Here is a 22219-nt window from a genome sequence, read left to right on the forward strand (position 1 = left end):
TACTTAAAAATAAAATGTTAATTGAATTAAAAAAAAAAAAAAAAAAAGATTCCAGGGCGCCTGGGTGGCTCAGTCGGTTAAGCAACAGACTTCGGCTCGGGTCATGATCTAAGTCTGTGAGTTCGAGCCCCGCTGTGCTGACAGCTCGGAGCCCGGAGCCGGCTTCAGATTCTGTGTCTCCCTCTCTCTCTCTGCCCCTCCCCCACTCATGCTCTGTCTCTCTCTCTCAAAAATAAGATAAAAACATAAATTAAAAAAAAAAAAAAAAGGTTCCTACATGGGAGAGGAGTTATGAGGTGATCTACGGAGACGGGACAGAACAGGCACACCCAACTGCACGTGAATCTGTAGACACGCAATCTCTCTGTGTCACATGTAATGCACATACGCTCAAGTACAGAGAGCACTGTGTCACACAGATATCCGTCTACGAAAGGACAGTGTCAGAACAGTCCCATACGTGCAGGCAAAATTGCAATACCACAAAACCTCCCACACTCAGGAACGCAGAAACCCCAGGTAGCCAGAAACCCATAAAGCAGAATCCTTTCACTCCGATGCTAACACATACAGGTAGAAGGGATTACGATCCCCCCCCCCCACCCCCGCCCCGCAACCAGTTCACGGAATGATGTCACAAAGACACGTACATAGAATTACAACATCACGGGACGTGTGCTGTTACGGACCCACGCAGGAACACAGAGTCACACGGACTCCAAGTGACACAGCCAGCCAGGATACCCACGCACCGCGAAGTGACCCCGCGGATGAGTCAACACACAGAGCTCTGGTGCCTACCAAGGCGAAGTCTTTATGCTGGTGTACAGACTAGCGGGTTTCAGAGCCAGAGTGGCTGGACCAGTCCCTTCCCCTCCCCCAACCCCGTCCAGTTCGCTCCATCGAGGGCCCAAGTCACCCCCTGAGGGAAGGAGGGGCCAGAGCCTTCTTCCCCCATAGCACCAATCTGGACAGGCCATCCCCGGACAAAACAGAGAAGTGCCTTCCAAAGTGGGGGTGAACTGAGCTGAGAGAGGGAGGCCTTTTTGCGGGGGAGACCAAGAGTAGCACCGTCGTAGCAATGGGGTGGGGGGCAAAGGGGGATACACAGGTAGTGGTGGAGTACTGAGGAGTCCCGGCCTCTCTCCCCACCCGTGATATGCAGATAGGGCTGTGCGTGTGTCTGTGCGGCTGGGGAAATCTCCTGGATTGTAAGGGAGCCCCAGGTCCCCCAGGTACCTGGGGTCAAGTAAAGGGAAGTGCATCTCTGGAGAGCTGGGGGTGGGGCAGTGGTGGTGGTTCTAGGAGAGGGAAACTTCAGGGACATGAGATCAAGGACGGAGGGGCTTAGGCGTAAAGTCCACTAGCAGAGGCACTTGGAGGCTGAGTTCTAGAACCAAATGAATTTTGATCTGAAATCAGAGATGATGGGAGGCTGTGAGGCCTCGAACCAGAGGAATCTATAGACTATACAGAATGGAATTCAGAAGTCTGAGGACCGAGTTCTAGAACCAGAGAGATTTTGGAGACCAGAGAGATTTTGGAGTCAAGATCTAGAATCAGGAGCTGGGGGTTGTAGGGTCTAGAACCAGAAATTTTTTAAAGGCAAGATCTAGAATTAGAAGACGTTTGGAGGCTAAGTTCTAGATCTAGGGCAATTTGGAGTCATAAGATCTAGAGAGGGCATTGCAGATTGTGAGGTCTAGAACCAGGAGAATTTATAGGATGAAGTCTGGAATCAGAAGACATTTGAAGCCAAGTTCGAGAGTCAGGGGAAAATGAGATCATCAGATCTGGAATCAGAGGGTCCTGGAAATTGCAAGATCTGATGGTTTTATAGCCTCGAACCAGTGAATGATGGAGGTCATGAGGTCTAGAGCAAAAGAGAACTGGTGTGTGGTCTGGAAGTATTAGCGTGGTTATAAGATCAAGACATAAAGCTCGTTTTACCTCTTTTTGATTGGAAAAGCAAGTCTTGAGTGTAGAAAGTTGAAAAGGAAGGAGCTGGGCATCATGAAGCATCATGATTTAGAAGCTTAAGGAGTCTGGATTTGGACCCAAATGTATTACAGGTCAGGAAGACTAGAACCAATATAAAGTTTAGGTTGTGAGGTCCAGAACGAGAAAGAGCTGGCCGTCGTGAGGTCTGGAGTCAGAGGGGTTTGGAGCATGTGAGGTCGAAACCAGACTGTGTCGGGGGGAGGGGGGGGGCTGTGTGGTCTAGAACCGGAGAAGGCCAGGAATTGAGTGGCCTAGAACCGGAGAGAGTTGGAAGTCATACGATCTGGAAGCAATAGAAGTTGGAGGCTGCCCCTGGAAATAGGAAGCCCACGAATGAAGCCAGTGCCCAGGGGAGACTGAGGACAGCAGAAGCTCCCAGGGGAGGGGCAGGCAGAGTGGGGTGGCCACTTGGGAGGCTAAGGGGTTGATCTGAAGTTGCTAGGGGTGAGGTCTGCCCCAGAGCCCGCCCCCCCCCATTAACACCTGAAGAAGGGGGGGGTGGGAATCAGAGTTCTGCATTCTTGTGGACCCCAGGCAATTCATAGCGATTAAAACCCTGTTGTGAAAACAACAAAAATGGATGGAAAGAAACGTGACTGTGGTTATCAATACTCCCCAGAGCCCAGAAACACAGACCTGAGCCCCTACCTCCCCCACCCCTAATTACCCAAAATCAAGCCAGGAGAGTGGGAGAAAGGGATGAGGTAACCAGTATAGAGAACCCCAAGGGAAGTCCTGAGAGAAGGAGGAGGAGGGCGCCAGGGACCCCCTCCCAGAGGTCACTGAGCTGAGACCACCCCAGAAAGCCCCCCAGACATGGAGGGGCAGAGGGGTGAGGGCTGAGGTAGGCCCGAGGTGGGCGGGGGCCACCGAAAGGAGAGAGGGAGCCCCTCTCCTGGTGCCCCCATCCTGTGCTTTGGCTGCCGGCGTGGAGTGTGGCTGAGGTCCTTTCTGGGGAGTGGAAGGGCGCAGGGAAGAGGGCCCGCAGAGCTGGCTCAGTTGGCCTGAGCCAAGCCTGCCGCTGGTTGGAAGTGGCTCCTGGGCTCCACGGGGTCCTCGTCCGGGTAGAGAGAGAGCAGCGGGGGACCCAGGCCTGTGGGGAAAGATGAAGGGTCAACCAGTGGGGGTTCCCACCCAAAACCGTTTCTTCCCCTCCTGACATTTAAAAGCGTGCATGGTGAGGCAGGCATGCCTGGGATCAAATAGCAAACTCTTGGGTCAGTTCTGTCCTCTGAACCTCAAGTGTCCAGGGTGTTTAAGGCAGTAGTTAAGAAGGCTGGAGTCACGGGCACCTGGGTGGCTCAGTTGGTTAAATGTCCGACTTCGAATCAGGTCATGATCTCACGGTTTGGGAATTCAAGCCCCGCATCGGGCTCTCTGCTCTCAGCATAGACCCCGCTTCGGATCCTCTGTCCCCCCCCCCCCCCGCCCGCCCCCCCCTCCGGCCCTCCCCTGCTCATGCTTTCTTTCTCTCAAAAATAAAGAAGCATTAAACAACAAAACAAAAGGCTGGAGCCAGATGCTGCCTGAGTTGGAATGCAGGCCCTGCTGTTTACTTGCTGTGTGACCCAAGGTGGGTGATGTCACCTCTCTGTGCCTTGGCTACCTCGTATGTAAAATGGGCTAACAATACTTCCTCTCCGGGGGCTGTTGTGGGAAGGTAAATGAATCAATCCACGTGAAGCGCTTTGGGCACTAACTAGTATTGGTAAGCTCCTAGTGAATTGTTGTTACCTAGAAAACAGGGATGCTTCTATCTGCCTCACGTGTGAGAATTTACCCACTCAGAAAATACTGTTGAGCTCCTGGTGTGTGCCAGGCACCAAGGACACAGCAGTTAACAGGACAGATGAACCTCCCGGCCCTGACATTCCAGCGAGAGGGATCAGTTGGGTCATGTACACAACACGCTTAGCCCAAAGAGTGGCACAGAGTGAGCGCCAGGTAAATGTTAGCTCTTCGTTTACAAATATGTACTGAGGACCTGCTCTGTGCCCAGCCACTGCCCTGCCTCCCACAGAGAGTATGGCAACCACAAGACAAGTCTGGCCCCTGCCTCCCACAGCTCACACCCCCAGGGAGAGGACAGCCAAAAATCAAATAATGACGTGAAAGCTTATGTAAATATGATCTGTGATGAGTGTTATGAGCCATGAGCTTAGGAAGTTAGGGAGGGCTTCATGGAAGGGGCAATACTCGATCTGAGATCAGAAGGATGCAATAAATAGGCAAAGAATAGAAGAGAAGGCATGCCAGGCAGAAAGATCAGCATATGCAAAGGCCCTGAGGCTGTCTCCTCCAGCAAGATTACCCCAAAGTCAGCACAATGCAGAGTCCCCACTGCAGTCAGCCACCCACCTCCCTCCCCTCCTCTCTGCTTCAGCCCTACTGGCCCTGTCTTCCCCCAACTAAGACAGATGCACTCCCACCTCAGGACCTTTGAATTTGCTGTTCCCTCTGCCTGGAGTGCTCATCCCCCCAGAAATTGTCACAGCTCACTCCCTTACTTCCTTCAGGTCTTTGCTCACATGTCACCTTCTCAATGAGACCACTCTTAATCATACTACTTGAAGTCAAAATCCTACCACCCCAGAGTTCCGTTTTCCTTTGCATACATTTTTTTTTTTCCAGAAGCACTCTGTTCCTCTCTCGCGCCCTTAATTATATGTGTTTCTTCATTCTGGACTGTCTCCCCCGCTAGCATGTCAGCCCTATGACAGCAGGGATTTCTGTTTTGTACACAGTCATGTCTCCAGCCCCTAGGACAGTGCCTGGCATGTACTGTGTATTCGATAAATAAGTGTTATATGTAAGAAGGACAGAATGAACCAAAAGACAGTCACTGTGGCTGAAACAAGGATGTGAGGCCGAGTGGGGTCTGTGAGGCACCGGGCAGACCCTACAGAGGCTGGAGTACAAGGTTGAGGAGCTTGGTCTTTCTCAGAAGGGCAGTAGGGAGCCATGGATGAGTTTGGAGCAGAGGGAGGTCAGGGTCAGATTTGTGCTTTGGAAAGATCTCCTAGCTAATGCCTGGACATTTTTTTGTTTTTAAGTTTACTTATTTATTTTGAAAGAGACAGGGAGAGAGAGAAAGAGAGAGAGAGAGCGAACGTGCACATGTGGGGAAGGGGCAGAGAGGAGAGACAGAATCCCAAGCAGGCTATGGGCCATCAGCGCAGAGCCTGATGCAGGGCTCGAACTCACAACCTGTGAGATCATGACCTGAGCCGAGATCAAGAATCAGACGTTCGACCCGCTGCGCCACCCAGGTGCCCCTACGCGGAGGTTTTGAGTGGAGCTCCGGCTCCTCATGGTTTTGCTGGAAGGTGAGGACAGTAGCTGTGGAACCAGCTTCGCGTGAGGGCGGACATTTCTTGAGTGTTTACTCCTCGGGTCTTGTGCTAGGCTCTTCCTGTGCTGCGCCCCCCCCCCCCCCCAGAGATCCTGAAAACCTCTCCTTCAGGCAAGAACTATTGCAATGGATCCTATTTCACGGAGGGGGGACTACTGAGGCTCCAGAAGCAGAAACTGTTTTCCAAAGCCACGCAGCTGGGAATGACCAAGGCAGGACAGCCCCCAAAGCGTAAGCAGACACAGGCTTCGGGAGATCTAGAGTGGGCCTGGGCTCAGCTTCCACCCCAACGGGCCGCGTTGGCCAGCCCCTGCCCCCCTCGGAGCCTCTCTTTCCCCCCTCGGTGCCGCTGAGAGCGGGGGGGGGGGGCTGTGTCTACCAAGGTCCCAGCCAGGCGCTGACAGCCCCCCACCCTCACCCCTGCCACCTTCTGGATTGCCCCACCCCTCTCTCAACCATGGCGGGGGGGGGGGGGTGGCGTCCTAGGAGAGAAAGGGACCCAGGTCCTCTGTATACCCAGGGTGCTACTCACGGAGGGGCTCATTCAGTTCCAGGAGGTGGGTGCTGGGATCCTGCTGGCTCCCTGGAGCTGGCCCTCCTGTCAGAAGGAAACTCTGCAGGACAGAGACAAAGCTGTCACCACCACCACCGCCATCATCGTGAACATCCCAGAAGGCAGGATGGTGCGGTGGTTAGGAGCACTGTGGGGTTCAGCAGCCACTTGTGGGCTATGGGACTTTGGATTAAGCCAGGGTCCTAGACAGCTCTCCTCTGTGTGTCCCTCCAGAGCCTTGTTCGCCCCTTCCTCTGTGTCCCAGCAGGCCGACCTGGGCGGGTGGATTCCAGCAACATGCAGCCTTGTTCTAGGTATTCCTGTTGGGCTCACATAACGGGAGATGCTCTCAGGAGGGAGGAGGAAGCGGGGCGGTATTTGATCTCGCTGCTTCTCTGCTGGCTTGTCACGGGCTGGCGGTGTCCCTCCGTGGAAGGTTTCTGCTCTTACAAGACCTACTCTCTCCAGGATCTGGCGACCGCGGCCCGCCCTGTGCCTTCAGACTGCGGACGGTGCCGGCTCCCCCACGCTGCTGGCTCCAGCGGGGGCTGCACCCCCTCCTGCCGATTCCCTATGTGCTGCCCACACCTTGGCCAGTAGTCCTGTTTTTAGACGCTCCTCCACACCCCCGTCTGAGCGCGCCGTTTCCTGCCCAGACTCTGACCGATGCGGTTGCTTGACCTCTTGTGGGTGAGTGTGAATCCCACCACCAATAATAATAATAATAATAATAATAATAATAATAATAACAACCACAACATCTCAAGAGTGGTCATCAACCGCGCCTCTCGCGTTCAAATAGCCCTGCTCAGCGTGGGGAGCCAGAGACCTCTTTTGTGGGCATCAGAGAGCCATGGAAGGTCCTGGAGGGAGGCTCTGTGGAAGTGGCACAGCCTGGGCAGGGTTTCGGAAAGGGTGCCCTGGTTGCCATTGTGCAGAAAAAGGATGGCAGAGGCGAGATGGAAGCGGGGAGACGGGAAGAAGGGGGGCGGGGGTTGCTGCTTCCGCTTGATTGTTTTTATCCTATTTATTGACAGGCACTAAGGATCAGCTCAGGACCTAATTTCATTTGCTTCTCGTGGTAGCCCTGTGGGATGTCACCACCCCCCTTCCCAGATGAGGAAACTGAGGTTTAGAGTGGTCACCGTACCTGCCCAAGGTCTCACAGTTATCAGGTGGCAGACCTGGGACTTGAACCCAAGTCCGTCTGACTCTAGTTAGTGTCTGGCCTCCTAATGCTACACGGATAATCCAAGGCCAAGACCTGTTCTAGGTCTGGGAGGGAGGCCCATGGGAGTGTAGGACGTTCCCACACCTACTAAACTTTGTCATTTCTCCCCTTTACCCTGCTTAATTTTTCTTCTTAGAACTTACCACCAACTTAGATAAATTTGCATGGCCTCACCTGGACGACTGACCTTCCATTTGACCTTCAGCCACCCCTTGCCCCTCTCTGGTTCCCCCCTCCCCCATACATAAAACAGTAGGTTTAAGCCTGCTAGGTTCTGAGGGCCAGAGAATCCCATTAATCCCCCAACATACCAGGCTGAGGGGAGGCAGCAGGAAGTTTTCGGGTTCTGGGCTGGGGGACCGTTTGGGGGGTTTCACTCCCAGCAGCTCCACCCCCTCGACCTCGTCCTCCGAGCTCTGAGCCAGGGTCCTGGGGAAACACAGGTAAGAATCTCAGAATACAACAAACCTGAGCAAGTGTGGGCACCACTGTGAGGAGATGATGAGCATTCATTCATTCCCCTAAGTGTTTATTCCTTTACTCATACACTCACCCATCCATCCATCCACCTATCTGATCATGTACCCACCCATCAATCTACCCAACCATCCATTGATCCATCCATCCATCCATCCAAACATCCAAACATCCATTCATCCATTTATCCATCCATCCATCCATCCTTCCATCCATTCATCCATCCATCCATCCATCCACCCACCTACCCATCCATCCATCCATCCATCCATCCATCCATCCATCCATCCAAACATCCATTCATCCATTTATCCATCCATCCATCCATCCACCCATCCATCCATCCACCCATCCACCCATCCACCCATCCACCCATCCATCCATCCATCCACCCACCTACCCACCCACCCACCCATCCATCCATCCATCCATCCACCTACCTACCATATTCATTAATTTCCTCCCTCCCTCATTCAATAAGTCTTTATTAGGCACTCACTATACATCCAGCACCAAGCTGAGAGCCTTGGGAAACAGTGAGATGTAGCCATAAAATCTCATAAGGATAGTAAAGGGACCATTCTGGACACTAAATGGGCACATGCCTACCACACAGAGTGCAAAAACTTGAGTGTTAGTAATTTAATGTCTCTGGAAGGGGGACACGGACCCTCTGAAGTTATATGCACAACTGTGCATCTATACGTGTATGAACGTTCTTGGGAAAGAGTCCATAGCTTTCAATAGATTCTCAAAGGTGTTAGGAAACTTAGTTCTAGACAGTTTCTTTGACACTGTTGCAATGTCCTCTTAACTGTGACAAAAATTGTCGCTAGGCCAGATATAAATATGTTCCAAAGGAGAGGGCCCTGGCAGGCTGGTGGGATTTGGATAAACAAGGAGAACAGTGGAGGGCATTCCAGAAGGAGGGCACAGCCTAGGCAAGGAGAGAGGTTGGAACAAGCATGGCATGGGCTGGGGACACTGAGGGCCTGGCGGGAGCAGAGGTCAGCAGGAGGAACGATGAAGGGTGAGGCTGAAACAGGAAGGCAGGAACAAGACAGGGGTTCACTCCCTTCATACCGTCCCTCTACTGTGGCTCACCTCTTCCGAGCCCCAGCCACGGGGGACGATGCCAAAGGGTCCCCTCTGGAAGGGCTGGAGCAGCTCAGCCGGGGGTCACTCCCCCAGCGGGGCAGCAGGGAGGGCTCAGGGGTTGGGGGCGACAGGCCATGGAAGCTCCGAGCGCGGGGCCGGGGGACAGCGCCTGGAGGTCTGCGGAAGGCCCTGGGTAGCTGCTCGCTGGAGTTGAGCTGGAAGTCATCATCCATGGAGATGTAGGGGGCCAGCATCTCCAAATCCAGAGCATCGACATCCTGCGGGAGGCAGGAGGAGGTTAAGAGCAAGAGCCTTGGCCTCAGGTGGGCCCGGGCTGGAGTCCCAGCTCCATCACATCCGAGTTGTGTACCTGAAGCCAAGAGTCCGAGGGGCGCCCGGGTGGCTTGGTCGGTTAAGTGTCCGACTTCAGCTCAGGTCACGATATCAAGGTTCGTGAGTTCGAGCCCCACACTGGGTTCCCTGCTGTCAGCCCAGAGCCTGCTTCGGATCCTCTGTCACCTTCTCTCTCTGCCCCTCCCCCTGCTCATGCGCTCTCTCTCTCTCTCTCTCTCTCTCAAAAGAAAAGTCTGAGCTTTGGTTTCCTCATCTGTAAAATGGGTGTAAGGACCCTGTGGTAACCAGTCACCAAGATGGCTCTCGAGCATCCCCACCCTTGGTATTTGCGCCCCAGCGTAATCTCCTACTCCAGTGACTAGGGTTGATCTGGGAACCATAGGATATTGAGAGGATGATGGTGTGTGACTTCCAATGTTGGGTTGTGAAGAAACTGTGGCTTCTGTTTTTGCTCGTCCCTTGCTCTGGGGGATGCCCTCTGGAGAGGCCCCCATGGTGAGAAACGGAGGCCTGCTGCCTGCAGGCGCGTGAGTGATCTCGAAGGCGCATCTTCTCGCCCCTTTCAAGCCTTCAAGTGACGGCAACCCTGCATGACGTCTCGACTGCAAGATGTCTCGTGACATCTCTCCTGCATGAGACGCCAAGCAAAAGCCACCCAGTTAAGTGGCTCCCAGACCCCCCGGTCCCCAGAAATGATGTGAGGTAATACACACTTATTATTTTAAGCTTCAGAGTAGTAATCTGTTATCCAGAAACAGATGACAAGGTTTTGCCGCCGTAACGAAAAACCTAAAAGGCGGGGTGGCTTTAGCACAGGGCAGTGGGCGCAGGCTGGAAAGGCCCTGAAGAGCCTGTCAGAGCCTAGACCGCCTTGAACAAACTGTTGGTGGAAGCGTGAACCATGAGGAGCCAGCCCGTGAGGGCATAAAGGGAGGTGAGGGATGTGTTATGAGAAGCCTGAGGAAAGGAGGTTTTTGTTTTGTGGCAGCTAAAGTTGAACACCGGGCGTTGCGTGCAGTTTTCTGGAACAGAGAACACATGACTCGTGAGCCGGGCCATCTAGCTACGGGATTCCCAGCCACGGTGCGGGATGGCTGCCTCATTTCTTGCCACTTGGGAGCGAAGGCAAGAGGAGAGAAGAGCTAAAAGAGAAACGTTAAAACACGCAGGAGCTGGGACTGGAAAGTCTGGAAGATTCTCAACCTCCCTGTGAAGCGAAAAATTAACTTTCCCCAAAGCGGGGTGTGTCCTCTGTCAGGGCTCCTTGGGATTTCCTGGGGGGCAGGGGTGTCTTTGCTCCTGGCGGTGAGCCCCTGGTGCCACACCGGATACTTTCTGGCAACAAGATGACTCGGGCGCGGGGCTGGTCATGCCTGAAAGGCCAACTATGCCATGAGAGGGGTTGAGGCCATGTGAGATCAGCCTGACCTCCAGGGGAAGTGTGTGTAGAGATGGAGATCAAGGTCAGCCACATGGGCAACAGTCCAGCCATGCCGACAGAGTGAAAACTCCGGACACCACAGCTTGGGTGAGCTTCCTGGACTGGGGCTACTCTGTGTGTGCCCCCCCACACCAGTGCCGGGAGGGGAACACGTCCCCGGGGTCACAAAAGGCCTGCATTTGGGAAACTCCTAGTCTCAGATTCCACCCTACGGATCTCTTCCTCTGGCTATAGTATTCTTTTGCTCCAAAAAAACGATCGTCCTGGGGGCGCCTGGGTGGCTCAGTTGGTTAAGCGTCCAACTCTTGATTTCAGCTCAGGTCATGGTCTCGCTGTTGGTGAGATCCAGCCCCACGTTGGGCTCCAAGCTGATAGCAAAGAGCCTGCTTGGGATCCTCTCTCTCCCTGTCCCTCCCTGGCTTGCGCACTTGTGCACACACACACTCTCTCTCTCTCTCTCAAAATAAGTAAACCTTAAAAAAACCATTACAAGATCAACCTAAGTCCAGTGCTGTCCTAAGTTCTACAGCCAGCTCTAGCAAATTGTTGGCACTGAGGGAGTCCGTGAGAATCTCTGAATTTGTAGGCAGCTGGTCTGAAGTGAGGGTGGCCTTGCGGACCCCCAAGCTTGCGGCCGATGTCACAAGTCTTGGACAGAAGTGGCAGACTGGAGGACGGCGACCTTCACCTTGCATTTGGCTGACTCTGGGAGCTCCCCAGATGGTGAAGGACGCTAAAATTGAGAAATAGTTTCTGAGCAAAGGAAAGTGCTCTCTGGAAGGCATGGTCTAAAGATGAAGCCAGCGTGTGACTATAAAAGTCTTTGGTTAGACTTCAGGAAGATCAAAGGCGTTGCCTAGAACATCCTTCAGGCAGATAAACTAGAACTTAAGGATATGCTAATCGATCTCAGACAAACTTCCTCACTCTGTCACTCATCATCTCCGCAAAATCCCAAGGCAGAGAAGGGCTTATCTCAAAGAGACCTATGAGCGTGACTTTTGTCTAATGCAGTGCATTCCGAAGAGATTCACGTAAGACCCACACATTTTAAAATAAAGATTATTATATAAACAGAAACACTGCCAGCTTGGACTGGAAGGGACAGAGACCGTGCTAAATGGAAAGAGACCTTTGGGCCACCAAAGTTCCCTGACAAGCAGCAGGTTCTAAACCCCCCCTCCCCCCCCCTGCCCTCAGCTGCAAATACATGTCACCTTTTATGAAAAAGGGAGGAGGATTCTGAGGGAGAAGCCCAGCGTCTACAGCGTGGAACCGAGAACCATGGAGAAAGCCTCTAGGAAGGACAGTAAAACCTTGGACTGCAAGTTAACTTGTTCTGCGAGTGTTCCACAAGACGAGTAAACATTTCTAATAAATTTTAACTCGATAAACGAGTGAGGTCTTGCAATACGAGTGTACATGATGGTGAATGTCACGTGATCGCAAATGAGCCCGGGGGTTCTTGAAATTCGCTGATACGCGAGTACTTCGCGTTACAAGCGCGTTTTCGATGAATTATACGCGCAGACCAAGGTTCCACTGTCGTAGCAGTGGGTTCTGATCAAGGAACTTCCCATAGTTGCCCAACTGGATTTCAAAACTGCCGCGGGCCAGCGAAACCTATGCACTCTTCTCTCCCTCTTTTTTTTTTTTTTTTTTAACTTTAAAAAATGTTTATTTTTGAGAGACACTGAGACAGAGCACAAGTGGGGGAGGAGCAGAGAGAGAGGGAGAGAGAATCCTAATCAGGCTCGAACCCACGAACCACAAGATCATGACCTGAGCCAGAGTCAGACACTTAACGGACCGAGCCGCTCAGGTGCCCCTCCTCTCCCTCTTTTTGACCAGGAGGATACATGGCATCACTCCGTGCCTGTCCCGCCACTGTGTGCGGGGCATGTGGCTGGCTCATCACTTGTCTCTTTAGTCCGCAGGCCAACAGAGGGGGAGCTTCACCACATCCAGGCCTGATGTAGGTGATGAGATTCTGGACTCCAGGCTGACGCTGTCACGGGAAGACTTTGGGGGCACTTCAGAGGGGGTTGAGGATATTTTGCAAGAGGGAGAGACATGCATTGGTGGGATCTTGCCTTTTGGTGTTCACCCTCCCCGCGGATGCCTTCTGCATTGTACCAGAATTGGTCTGTATGACCAATACAATTCGGTGAAGTGATGGTATGCTGTTTCTGAGATTAAGTTATAATCTTCTGTCTTGGGCTCACTCTTGTTATCTCTTGGATTCCTTGCCTTGGGGGAAGCCAGCTGCCATGCTGTGGGGACACTCAGGCAGCCTGTGTGGTAAGGAATTGAGGCCTCCAGCCAGAGCCAGTGAGGGACTGATGCCTGCCAACAACTACGTGTGTGAGTTTGGAAGTGGATCCTCTAGCCCCACATGACTCCCCTGATGGGAGAGCTTCACTTCAGCCTCATGAGAGACTCAGCAAAAACCATCCAGCTAAGCTGCTCCCAGATTCCCGAGTCTCAGAAATGGTGTGACATAATAAATGTTAGTCGTTTAAGGTGCTCAGTTCTGAGGTAATTTGTTAGGCAGCAATAGGTAACTAATATATCATGTCACTGTCATTTATCTAGCCACTAAATCAGTCATCCAAACATTATCCATCCATCTATCATCTAATGAACCAATGGCCTGTCTAACTACCCAGCCAAACGTGCATCATCCATCCATCCAATTCATCCATCCATCCAAATAGCTGTCTAACCATCACCCATCCATCTATCCACCATCATCCACCTAATGAATACAGTGGTCCATTCATTCATTCATCCACCTACCCATCCACCCACCCATCCATCCACCCACCCATCCATCCATCCATCCATCCATCCATCCATCCAAATAGCTGTCTAACCATCACGCTTCCATCTATCCACCATCATCCACCTAATGAATACAGTGGTCCATTCATTCATTCATCCACCTACCCATCCACCCACCCATCCATCCACCCACCCATCCATCCATCCATCCATCCATCCATCCAAATAGCTGTCTAACCATCACGCTTCCATCTATCCACCATCATCCACCTAATGAATACAGTGGTCCATTCATTCATCCACCCATCCATCCATCCATCCATCCATCCATCCAAAAAGCTTTCTAACCATCACCCATCCATCTATCCACCTAATGGATACAATAGCCTTTCTATCCATCCATCCACTCATCCCCTCAACAATTCCACCAACCTTCTCTCAGGCTCATACATGTCCGCCCTCAGAGCAAAGAGGTGAAGACTGTTCCTTCCGTGCCAGCCCTTACCTGAGCTATATCTAGATCTGTCTCCACAGCCTCAAGGTCTTTCCCAGAGGCCAAGAGTTTGTGTGTATTCTCCATGTCCATGAGTGGTTCGTCTGGCAGATCGGCCTGTGGGAAGAGAGTAGACACTTAAGGAAATCTTGAGCCTAGAAAATATTAACAGTAAGGTAGTCCACACATTTGAGCTCAGAGGTAGGAGTGAGGGTCACATATCAGAGAGCTGGGGACCCTCACAATAACCAATGAGATGGCTACTTGTTACCATCCTAATTTTATGGATGAAGAAACTGAGGGCCTGCTTGTCCAGGGTAACACAGCTAGTAAGTGGCAGATTCAGGATTTGAATCCAGGTTTGTGTAATTTAAGACATTAGATATTCTTGACTCTTTGAGGTCAAAACTCAGAGAGCCTGGATGCTTGGCCACAAGCAAGGAGGGGGGTCACCCATGCCAGTCCCAAATGTCCCAGGTTTTGGTCCAGGTAACAGTTGAAGAACCTGGGATCTAGGTCTTAAACCCCAAACCCCATCTCACCCCAACCTCCCCACTGCCCAGATGGAGAAACTGAGGCCCAGAGAATAGCAAGATTCAAGCCAAAGGCCAAAGCAACCTGGATCCCAAGGGTTCACATGGGAGGTACCGCTTACTGGAAGAGGGCTTTGGGGGCGCCGTGTGGCTGGGGGTGCGCTGGGGGTGGCAGCTACTGAAGTCCCGTCCAAGATAGGTGCCAGGAGGCGACGGAGGTCAGGGCTACAGAAGCTGCGGGGGTCAGCGGCCAGGGTGGCCTCGCTCAGGGCAGGGGGGTGCAGGAAGGCCAGGATCCGGGGACCAGAGGCATCTATAGGACATATCGGTGGGGAGGACACAGGATGGTCATCCAGGGCTGAGGGGCAGAGCCCCCTCACCCCCAAACCCCAGGGAGCCTAGTTGACATTTTCAACAACCAATCAGGGTAGACAATGTCCACAGTGCTGGGGAACTGAGTTCTGGAAAACCCTTGTTGGACCAGGTTCTGTCTCTTCAGCTGCCAGATTGTGGTGAGGCCCTGAACGGTCCTAGAGGGGCCAGTGTAGGGGAGGGGGCACGCAGTAGGCTCGGGATAGTAGCAACTGCCCAACGAGGGGGAAACGTTTTAATCTTTAAAATCAATACTGCTGGACCAAGGCACATGACTGACCCGATTCTCCAGTGGCACAGAACAGCAATCAGCCACTCAGCTCTGGGGGGCTTGCATGTTAGGAGAAAAGACTGGCCCAAGGCCCTCAAGGAGGTTCTAAGGTCCCTGGAGGTCAGTTCTGAGCCAGAAAAGGAAAGGATATCAGTGACCCCACACCACACCCAAGAGCACGGGTTGCCAGCAACAGCTTGAAGAAGGTGACAGCCTTGAAGAACCAACAGGAAAAGAAGTTTGCCCAGGATTGAGGCGTCAGGTGGGGGGAAGAAGGAAGAGGTAGAAAGGAGCCGGACTTGGGAGGGTAAGATGACTGGACGCCAATGAGCAGTGAGGTGGGAGCAGGGAACGAGCTGAAGGGTGGGGGCAATGGGGAGCCATAGCAGGATTCAGAGCAGAGGGGCAAAAAGACTGAAGCAATCATCCCAGGGACACAGAAGAGGAAGGATAGAAGAGAGAAGAGTGTTCTGGGCAGAGGAAACTGCCAGTGCAAAGGCCCTACGGCATGAGAATCTAGCATATTCCACGAGCACTAAGGAAGCTGGCACCACTCAGAGTGTGAGCGAGAAGGGGAGGGAGGCAGGAGGCAGGTCACACACGGCCCGGTGAGCCACACTATTAAAGCATTTGGGCTTTCCCTCCAGCATCCTGGGGCCACAACCCCTCCCAGTCCCAGCCCTGCCCCATACCAAGGCTGTCCCCAGGATCAGGGGCGTCCTTCTGGGAGGGGGTGCCCCGCTGAGCGGGTCTGCGGGAGTGTCGCTCGGTTTGCTCCAGGGACAGCACCACTCCGGTCTCTTCTACCCGGCTGGGGTACAGGGCAAGAAGAGGAAGTCAGGGAGGGTCCTCGGCCCCAACCCAGGCAGCCCCCTCAGCTCGTGTCCCGTCACGGGGAGGCAACCCCACGCAGGGGCAGGGCAGCATCGTGCAGAAAGTTATTTGCCACATTTACTTGTTTCTTTTAAGGATTTAATTTTTGTTGAATGCTTTTATTATAATAGCATTTAAAATAAAGTTATGTGTGTCTTCCCAAGCTCTCTCTGTGGAGGGAGACGGAAAAAACGAGTTGGCATTTAGCACAGCCTGGGTAAGGGAGGGGAGACAGGGATGGGGGCGGGGGGGGGAAGGAGGGACAGAGAAGGGGAGGGTGAAAAGGCATAAGAACAAAATATTCTCTTCATATTTACTTATAAAGATATTCTCATAGATGGATTGATGAAGTATATATAGTTGATGTTCTTACCTTACCAAATATGAAGAATTCAGAGGGGTACATTTTAATGAATAAGATTTTATTTATGAAGTTTCTATTCCTAGACATTTTTCATATTCAAGGGAATGGGTTTATAAATATATCCTTCTTATGTCCCCCGCGCCTCCCTTCCCCCCAATCGCTAGCTGCCGAGACAACCCAAATGTTCGCTGAGCAAACTGGCTTTTGGAGAATTGGTCTGGGGGCTGAGAACCAGGCCCTCATTTGCATAAAAATACCCAGGATGGCAGGTGGATGGTCCTCCCACGAGCCGTTTGAGACACTAGGACCCTTCCCCACCCTCACGGAACCCCTTCTGGGCTGGAAACATCCCCATTTAGGCTGGACCAAAGCCACCCCATCCCCTTTGAAAAACACAAGGCCGCACAGCCACACCTATACACACACGGTACACACAAGCGCAAACAGGAACACTCATATACACCCAAGTGTATACACAAGACAGCTGTGCATAAGCCATGCTCTAAGGCTCACACGTGCGTATTTGGCACAATCGTTCATTCCATAAACATTTCCTAGACAACGAGTATTGCCTGCTGGCAAAGAACAGCGGCTCGACAGCCTGAGGCCTGGGTTCAAATCTCAGCGGTGCCACGTTCAAGCTGTGCGGCCTTGAGCATGTGGCTGAACCTCTCTGTGCCTCATTTGCCTCCTCTGGAAAGAGGCAATAGCAATAACACCTTCTCCCCAGGTCGTTAGGAGGCTTAAATTGACCAACACACATAAAATGCAGAGAACAGGGCCTGGTACCTGGCGAGCGCTACATAAATATTTGCGATTCTTGTTTGTCGAACACCTACCAGGTGCCAGGCGCTGTTCTAGGTGCTGAAGGTTCAGCGGGGCCGCGTAGGAATGAGTTGTATTTTTTTTTTTTTAAGTTTTGTGAGTGTTTATTTTGAGAGCGCATGCACACACGCGCGCGCACACGCAGGGGAGGGGCGAGGGTGGAGAGAGAGAATCCCAAGCAGGCTCTGCCCTGCCAGCACAGAGCCCAACACGGGGCTCAGACTGACGAACCACGAGATCGTGACGCGAGCTGAAATCGAGAGCCGGACACTTCACCGACTGAGTTACGCAGGCGCCCCTTGAGGCGTATTTTTGTAACGGAATCGCTTACTGCAGTGGAAGGAGGCTCAGGTCTGGAAGGGGAGGGATTTTTACACGACAGAATAGACGTGCCCGCGTACACACAAATAGCTACCCAAGTGCACACCACACCACACGTACGAAGAACAAGGATGATTAGTACCATAGGCTCCTTATGTCGCTGATATTAGGCAAACTCCTATTCATTCGTCACCCATTTCTGCCAACAAAACTGAACTTCCCGGGTCTGCTCTTTGCCTAGAGTGCAGAAGACTGGAATCACGGGGCCTGGCCACAGAAAGGCAAACCTTCACAATGAATGAAAGGGGTTTTGAGCAGAGAGGGGGGCAGGACCCCCTCTCCTTTGCAGTGACAAATGGCCAGACCTCTTTCCACATCTGCAAGTTATTCAAAGGTTCTGATTTGAAAAGATGTGAAAGTGAGGGCATTCCAAAGGTAATCAGCCCCGTATTCTTGTGCAACACAAAAGACTTGTGCGGATGCACCTGTTACCCACTTCTGTTTTCTACCAGAACGCGTCCTTGATCAAAAAAGACACAGGGAACCTCTTGAGGCTTTAGAAACTGATACCATGAGCTGGAAGGTAATCTTCAGAGAAAAGCTGTAATTCACCCTGTCTTAGGTGCTCCCGTGCCGCCCTCGTCACAATGTTGTCACGGTGGGAAACTTCTAAATGCTTGATGCAGTGGGGGAAAGCCTGTACGCCCGGTAGAATGAAACAAAACGAGACAGAACCAGACAGAACGAAATGCTGGCAGCCGTGCAGAGGAACCTTCACGCGGCAGGTAGGAATGCAAAATGGCGCAGCCTTCTCGGGAGATGGAGTTAAACATACACTGACCATACGACCCATCCGTTCCACGCCTAGGTGTTTACCCAAGGCAAATGAAAACATGGGCTTACAAAATCTCGTACGAGAACATTTACAGTAGCTTTCTTCGTAATCACTCAAAACTGGAAACGGCCCAAATGGCCTCCAACGGGTGAATGGATAAACCAACTGGTCTGTTCATATTCATACCACAGATCGCCACTCAGCGCGAAAACGGAGCCACTGGGGCGCCTGGGTGGTTCAGTCGGTTGAGCGACGGACTCTTGATTCTGGTTCACGTCACGATCTCATGGTTCATGGGTTCGAGCCCCGTGTCAGGCTCTGTGCTGACAGCATGGAGCCTGCCTGGGATTTTCTCTCTCTCTCTCTCTCTCCCTCTCTCTCTCTCTCTGCCCCTCCCCCCTGCTCTCTCTAAACAAACATCTTAAAAAAGGAGCTACTGAGGGATGCCTGGGTGGCTCGGTTGATCGAGCGTCCTGAGCATCCAACTTCAGCTCAAGTCATGATCTCACGGTTTGTGGGTTCAAGCCCCGCATCGGGCTCTGTGCTGACGGCTCGGAGCCTGGAGCCTGCTTTGGATTCTGTGCCTCCCTCTCTCTCTACCCTTCCCCTGCTCAAACTCTGTCTGTCTGTCTCTCTCTCTCAAGATAAATAAGCATTAAAAGAAATTTTTTTAAAAAGGAGCTACTGACAAATATAACATAGATACAATTTAAATATATTATGCTAACTGAAAAAAGCCAGAACCAAAAGGTTACATACTATAGGATTCCATGAACATGACATTCCGCAAAAGACAAAATTCTAGGGTCAGAGAAGAGTTCGGTGGTTGCCAGGGACTGAGGGTGGGTGGGGGGGTTCACTATGACAGAATGTTTTGGGGCAATTTTCTATAGCTTGATTGTGAAAGTGGTTACACAATCCCGGGCCTTTGTCAAAACTCATAGAACTGTATACCAAAAAGAGTGAATTTATTATATTCCATTTTTAAAATGTTTTTCTAATGTTTATTTTTGAGAGAAAGAGAGAGAGAGAGAGACAGAGCATGAGCAGGGGAGAGGCAGAGAGAGAGGGAGACACAGAATCCGAAGCAGGCTCCGGGCTCTGAGCTGTCAGCACAGAGCCCGACGCGGGGCTCGAACTCACAGACCGCGAGATCGTGACCTGAGCCGAAGTTGGACGCTTAACCGACTGAGCCACCCAGACACCCCTATACTTCAATTTTTAAGAGGCAGCAAAGCCCCCATGTTTCTGCTAGATTTACTTTGATTTGAACGGACTCTTGTTTAATTTAAATGAACAGCAGGCACACCCACGCACATACCTGTGTGCATTCGGTCACACGTTCTGCGTACATGTACATGTGAATACTCCCTCTCACGGATGTGTGCCTGACACACGCACACACCTATCCACACACATGCAGGCCAGACCCACACACACAGCTGCCCCGCCCCCTCCCACTTACCTGATCAAAAAGTGGACGCAGACGATGCTCTCAGACTGGGGACCCCGGCCCCCTGACACCACTGTGGCCTGAGTCTGGGTCCACAGATAGCCACCACTCCGGGCCAGGAAGCGATACTGCCCCGTTACCGCCTGGCCCTTGCTCAGCACTGGGGAAGGGGGATGGGGAGGGGTCAGGGCCCCAGAAGGGGCAAACGGGGAGAGGAGGCTCTGGGGGCAGGGGGTTGGGGATGCGGGAGCCGGGGCAGAGAAGGTTCCTTGGGGCGTGGGGAGCAGGGAGCTGGTGTCTGGTGGGGAGTGGGGCTCCCTGGAGCGTGGGGAGCTGGGGGGTCGGTCGCAGACTGCCGGGGAGTCTCACGTACAGGTGTGAATGCTCTGGCCAACGGCGTCTGAGTCCAGAGCGTGGATGTACTCGTAGGCAGAGCAGCCGATCAGGTCATCGGGGCTGTAGCCGGCCACCTCCGCGATCCTGGGGTGGGTGCAGTGGGGCCTGGTCAGTTGGACTGGATGAGGTGGATGGTGGGTGGAGGGAGGGGCTGGGGGACACGGGGGACCAGCCAGCAAGACAGAGAGAGACAGGGTCATAATGCAGAGAAAGGGAGAGTAAGCAGTGGAAAAAGAGGCGTGCTGGGCTGAATGACGGCCTCCGGAGAGATCCCTCCCCATTCCCGGACCCTGTGACTATGAGGCCTCACGTGGAGAAGGGGACCGTGCTGGGGACAGGAGATGATTAAGTGAAGGATCTTGAGATGTCGCGCTTCACCTGGATGATCCGGGTGTGCCCAGTGTGGCGACAGGGGCCCTCACAGAGGAATACTCTGTCCAGGGCAGGTGTTGATGGAGGCGGGGGGAGGGGGGGGGGCCGTGTGTTCTGAAGTTGGAGAAAGGGGCCCCAAACCAAGGAATGGAGGAAGATTCCGCAAGTTTTTAAGGCAAGGAGCCTCCAGAAGGAATGCAGCCCTCAACTTTAGCTCCATAAGACTCGTTTCAGGCTTCTGGACCTCCAGAACTCTGAGGTCGTGACTGTGTGTCGTTTTGAGCCACTTGGTTTTGTGGTGACCGCTACGGCAGCAGGAAATCAGTACGAGGTGGGGGTGGGGCAGGGAATGGGAAGAGTAAAGAGAGGGAGAGAGCAAAGGAGCAGGGAAGAGAAAGGAAGAAAGGAAATCACAGTAAGAGAGGAAAAACCCAATAGAAAGTAATAATGCTGATGATGATTAAACATAGACACGTCTAGGGGCACCTGGGTGGCTCAGTCAGTTGGACATCTGACTTCGGCTCAGGTCATGATCTCACAGTTCGTGAGTTCGAGCCCCGCGTCGGGCTCTGGGCTGACAGCTCAGAGCCTGGAGCCTGCTTTGGATCCTGTGTCCCCGTCTCTCTCTGCCCCTCCCCTGCTCACATTCTGTGTCTCTTTGTCCTTGAAAAATAAATACACCTTAAAAAAATTTTTTTTTAAATCCAAAAATAAATAAACCTCAAAAAAAATTTTTTTAATCCAAAAATAAATAAACCTTAAAAAAATTAAAAAAAAATAAATCCAAAAATAAACATTAACAAAAATTTTTTTTCGGTAAAACCAAAATACGCTTCTCTAGCACTCTCCCCCAGGCAACACACTGGGTGCTCGGAACAGGTGCTCTAAGGAGACTCTGGTCACTTCCCGGGACAGATGAGAGCGTGGCACAGAGATGCGATGGCCTCTGGCCAAGAGTACACGGCCAGGCTTTAAACCCAAGCCGTCTGAGCCCAGACTTGCCATTCCCGAGCACAACTCCAGGGTGAGGGAAGGAGGGAAGATGCCGAAACAGGAAGGAGAGGGAGGAACAAAGACTCAGAGACAGACCAGGAGGAAACCCAAGGCCAAAAGACCCACAGAGGATTCACAGACAGCCACACAGAGACAGAGACGGATGGCATCAGAGACAGACGGAAGTGGACCAGAGGGAGAACAGTGGGGGCAGGGCGGGGGGCGGTGGATGGGCCGGAGCTTGGCATGAAGGAAGAGGAGGAGCTGGGCCAGGAGAGGGGGTGGGGGGGCTGCGGGGCTCCTGCCCACCTCTCATCACAGTAGGTGAACTTCATGTCCAGGCTGTGGCGGCTGAGGAAGGCCCCCCGGCCCAGGGGGGGCTCCAGGCTGCCCGGGTGGGGGATGGCTTCACAGATGAGCACCAGGCATTGCAGGGGCGGCTCCAAGTTGGGGCTCCCTTCGGGGGAAGTCTGCGCAGGGGGCTTGTAGGCCCTCATGTGTCCAGAGCAGTATAGCACCTAGTTGGGATGGGGGAGGGCAGGCAAAGGAGGTGATGCACATGGGCCTGGGGTTCCCATGGGCCTGGGAGATATGTCTCTAGGTGCCCCACTGGGAGCCGAGAACAAACCCCTGACCTAAGGAGGTTCTGATCCAGATTCTGAGACTCAGGGAGCTCTGAAGACCCCAGATTCCAGCCCCGTGGAGACTCCAGGCACCAAAGGCTGAGGACCCCCAGCCCTCCGGCTCCACAGACAGCCAGCCTTCTAGATTCAGCCTGAGGGTGCCCCACAGGATCCCCACACTCGCAACATGCTGGGAGAATTTTC

At 52.7% G+C, this 22219-nt stretch overlaps 1 protein-coding gene across 4 annotated transcripts in view; it reads right to left on the reverse strand.

The window, feature by feature from the left end:
• Positions 1 to 789: 789 nt before the first annotated feature.
• Positions 790 to 22219, reverse strand: part of HIF3A (hypoxia inducible factor 3 subunit alpha) — a 30077-nt gene continuing 8647 nt past the window's right edge. For 3 of the 4 annotated variants that reach the window (XM_045440810.1, XM_045440809.1, XM_045440811.1), the window contains 10 exons: positions 21702 to 21910; positions 20005 to 20111; positions 19644 to 19791; positions 15653 to 15771; positions 14440 to 14630; positions 13797 to 13901; positions 8719 to 8990; positions 7449 to 7566; positions 5886 to 5967; positions 790 to 3094 (listed from right to left, as the gene is read on the reverse strand). In XM_045440810.1, coding sequence (XP_045296766.1) covers positions 2997 to 3094; positions 5886 to 5967; positions 7449 to 7566; positions 8719 to 8990; positions 13797 to 13901; positions 14440 to 14630; positions 15653 to 15771; positions 19644 to 19791; positions 20005 to 20111; positions 21702 to 21910 — 1449 coding nt within the window. In that variant the 3' untranslated portion in view covers positions 790 to 2996. Of the gene's footprint in view, positions 3095 to 5885; positions 5968 to 5995; positions 6227 to 7448; positions 7567 to 8718; positions 8991 to 13796; positions 13902 to 14439; positions 14631 to 15652; positions 15772 to 19643; positions 19792 to 20004; positions 20112 to 21701; positions 21911 to 22219 lie in introns of those variants that run through there. The other variant, XM_045440812.1, reaches the window with a different exon arrangement.

Source organism: Leopardus geoffroyi, chromosome E2 (assembly GCF_018350155.1).
Source record: "Leopardus geoffroyi isolate Oge1 chromosome E2, O.geoffroyi_Oge1_pat1.0, whole genome shotgun sequence".
Lineage (NCBI taxonomy): Eukaryota > Metazoa > Chordata > Mammalia > Carnivora > Felidae > Leopardus > Leopardus geoffroyi.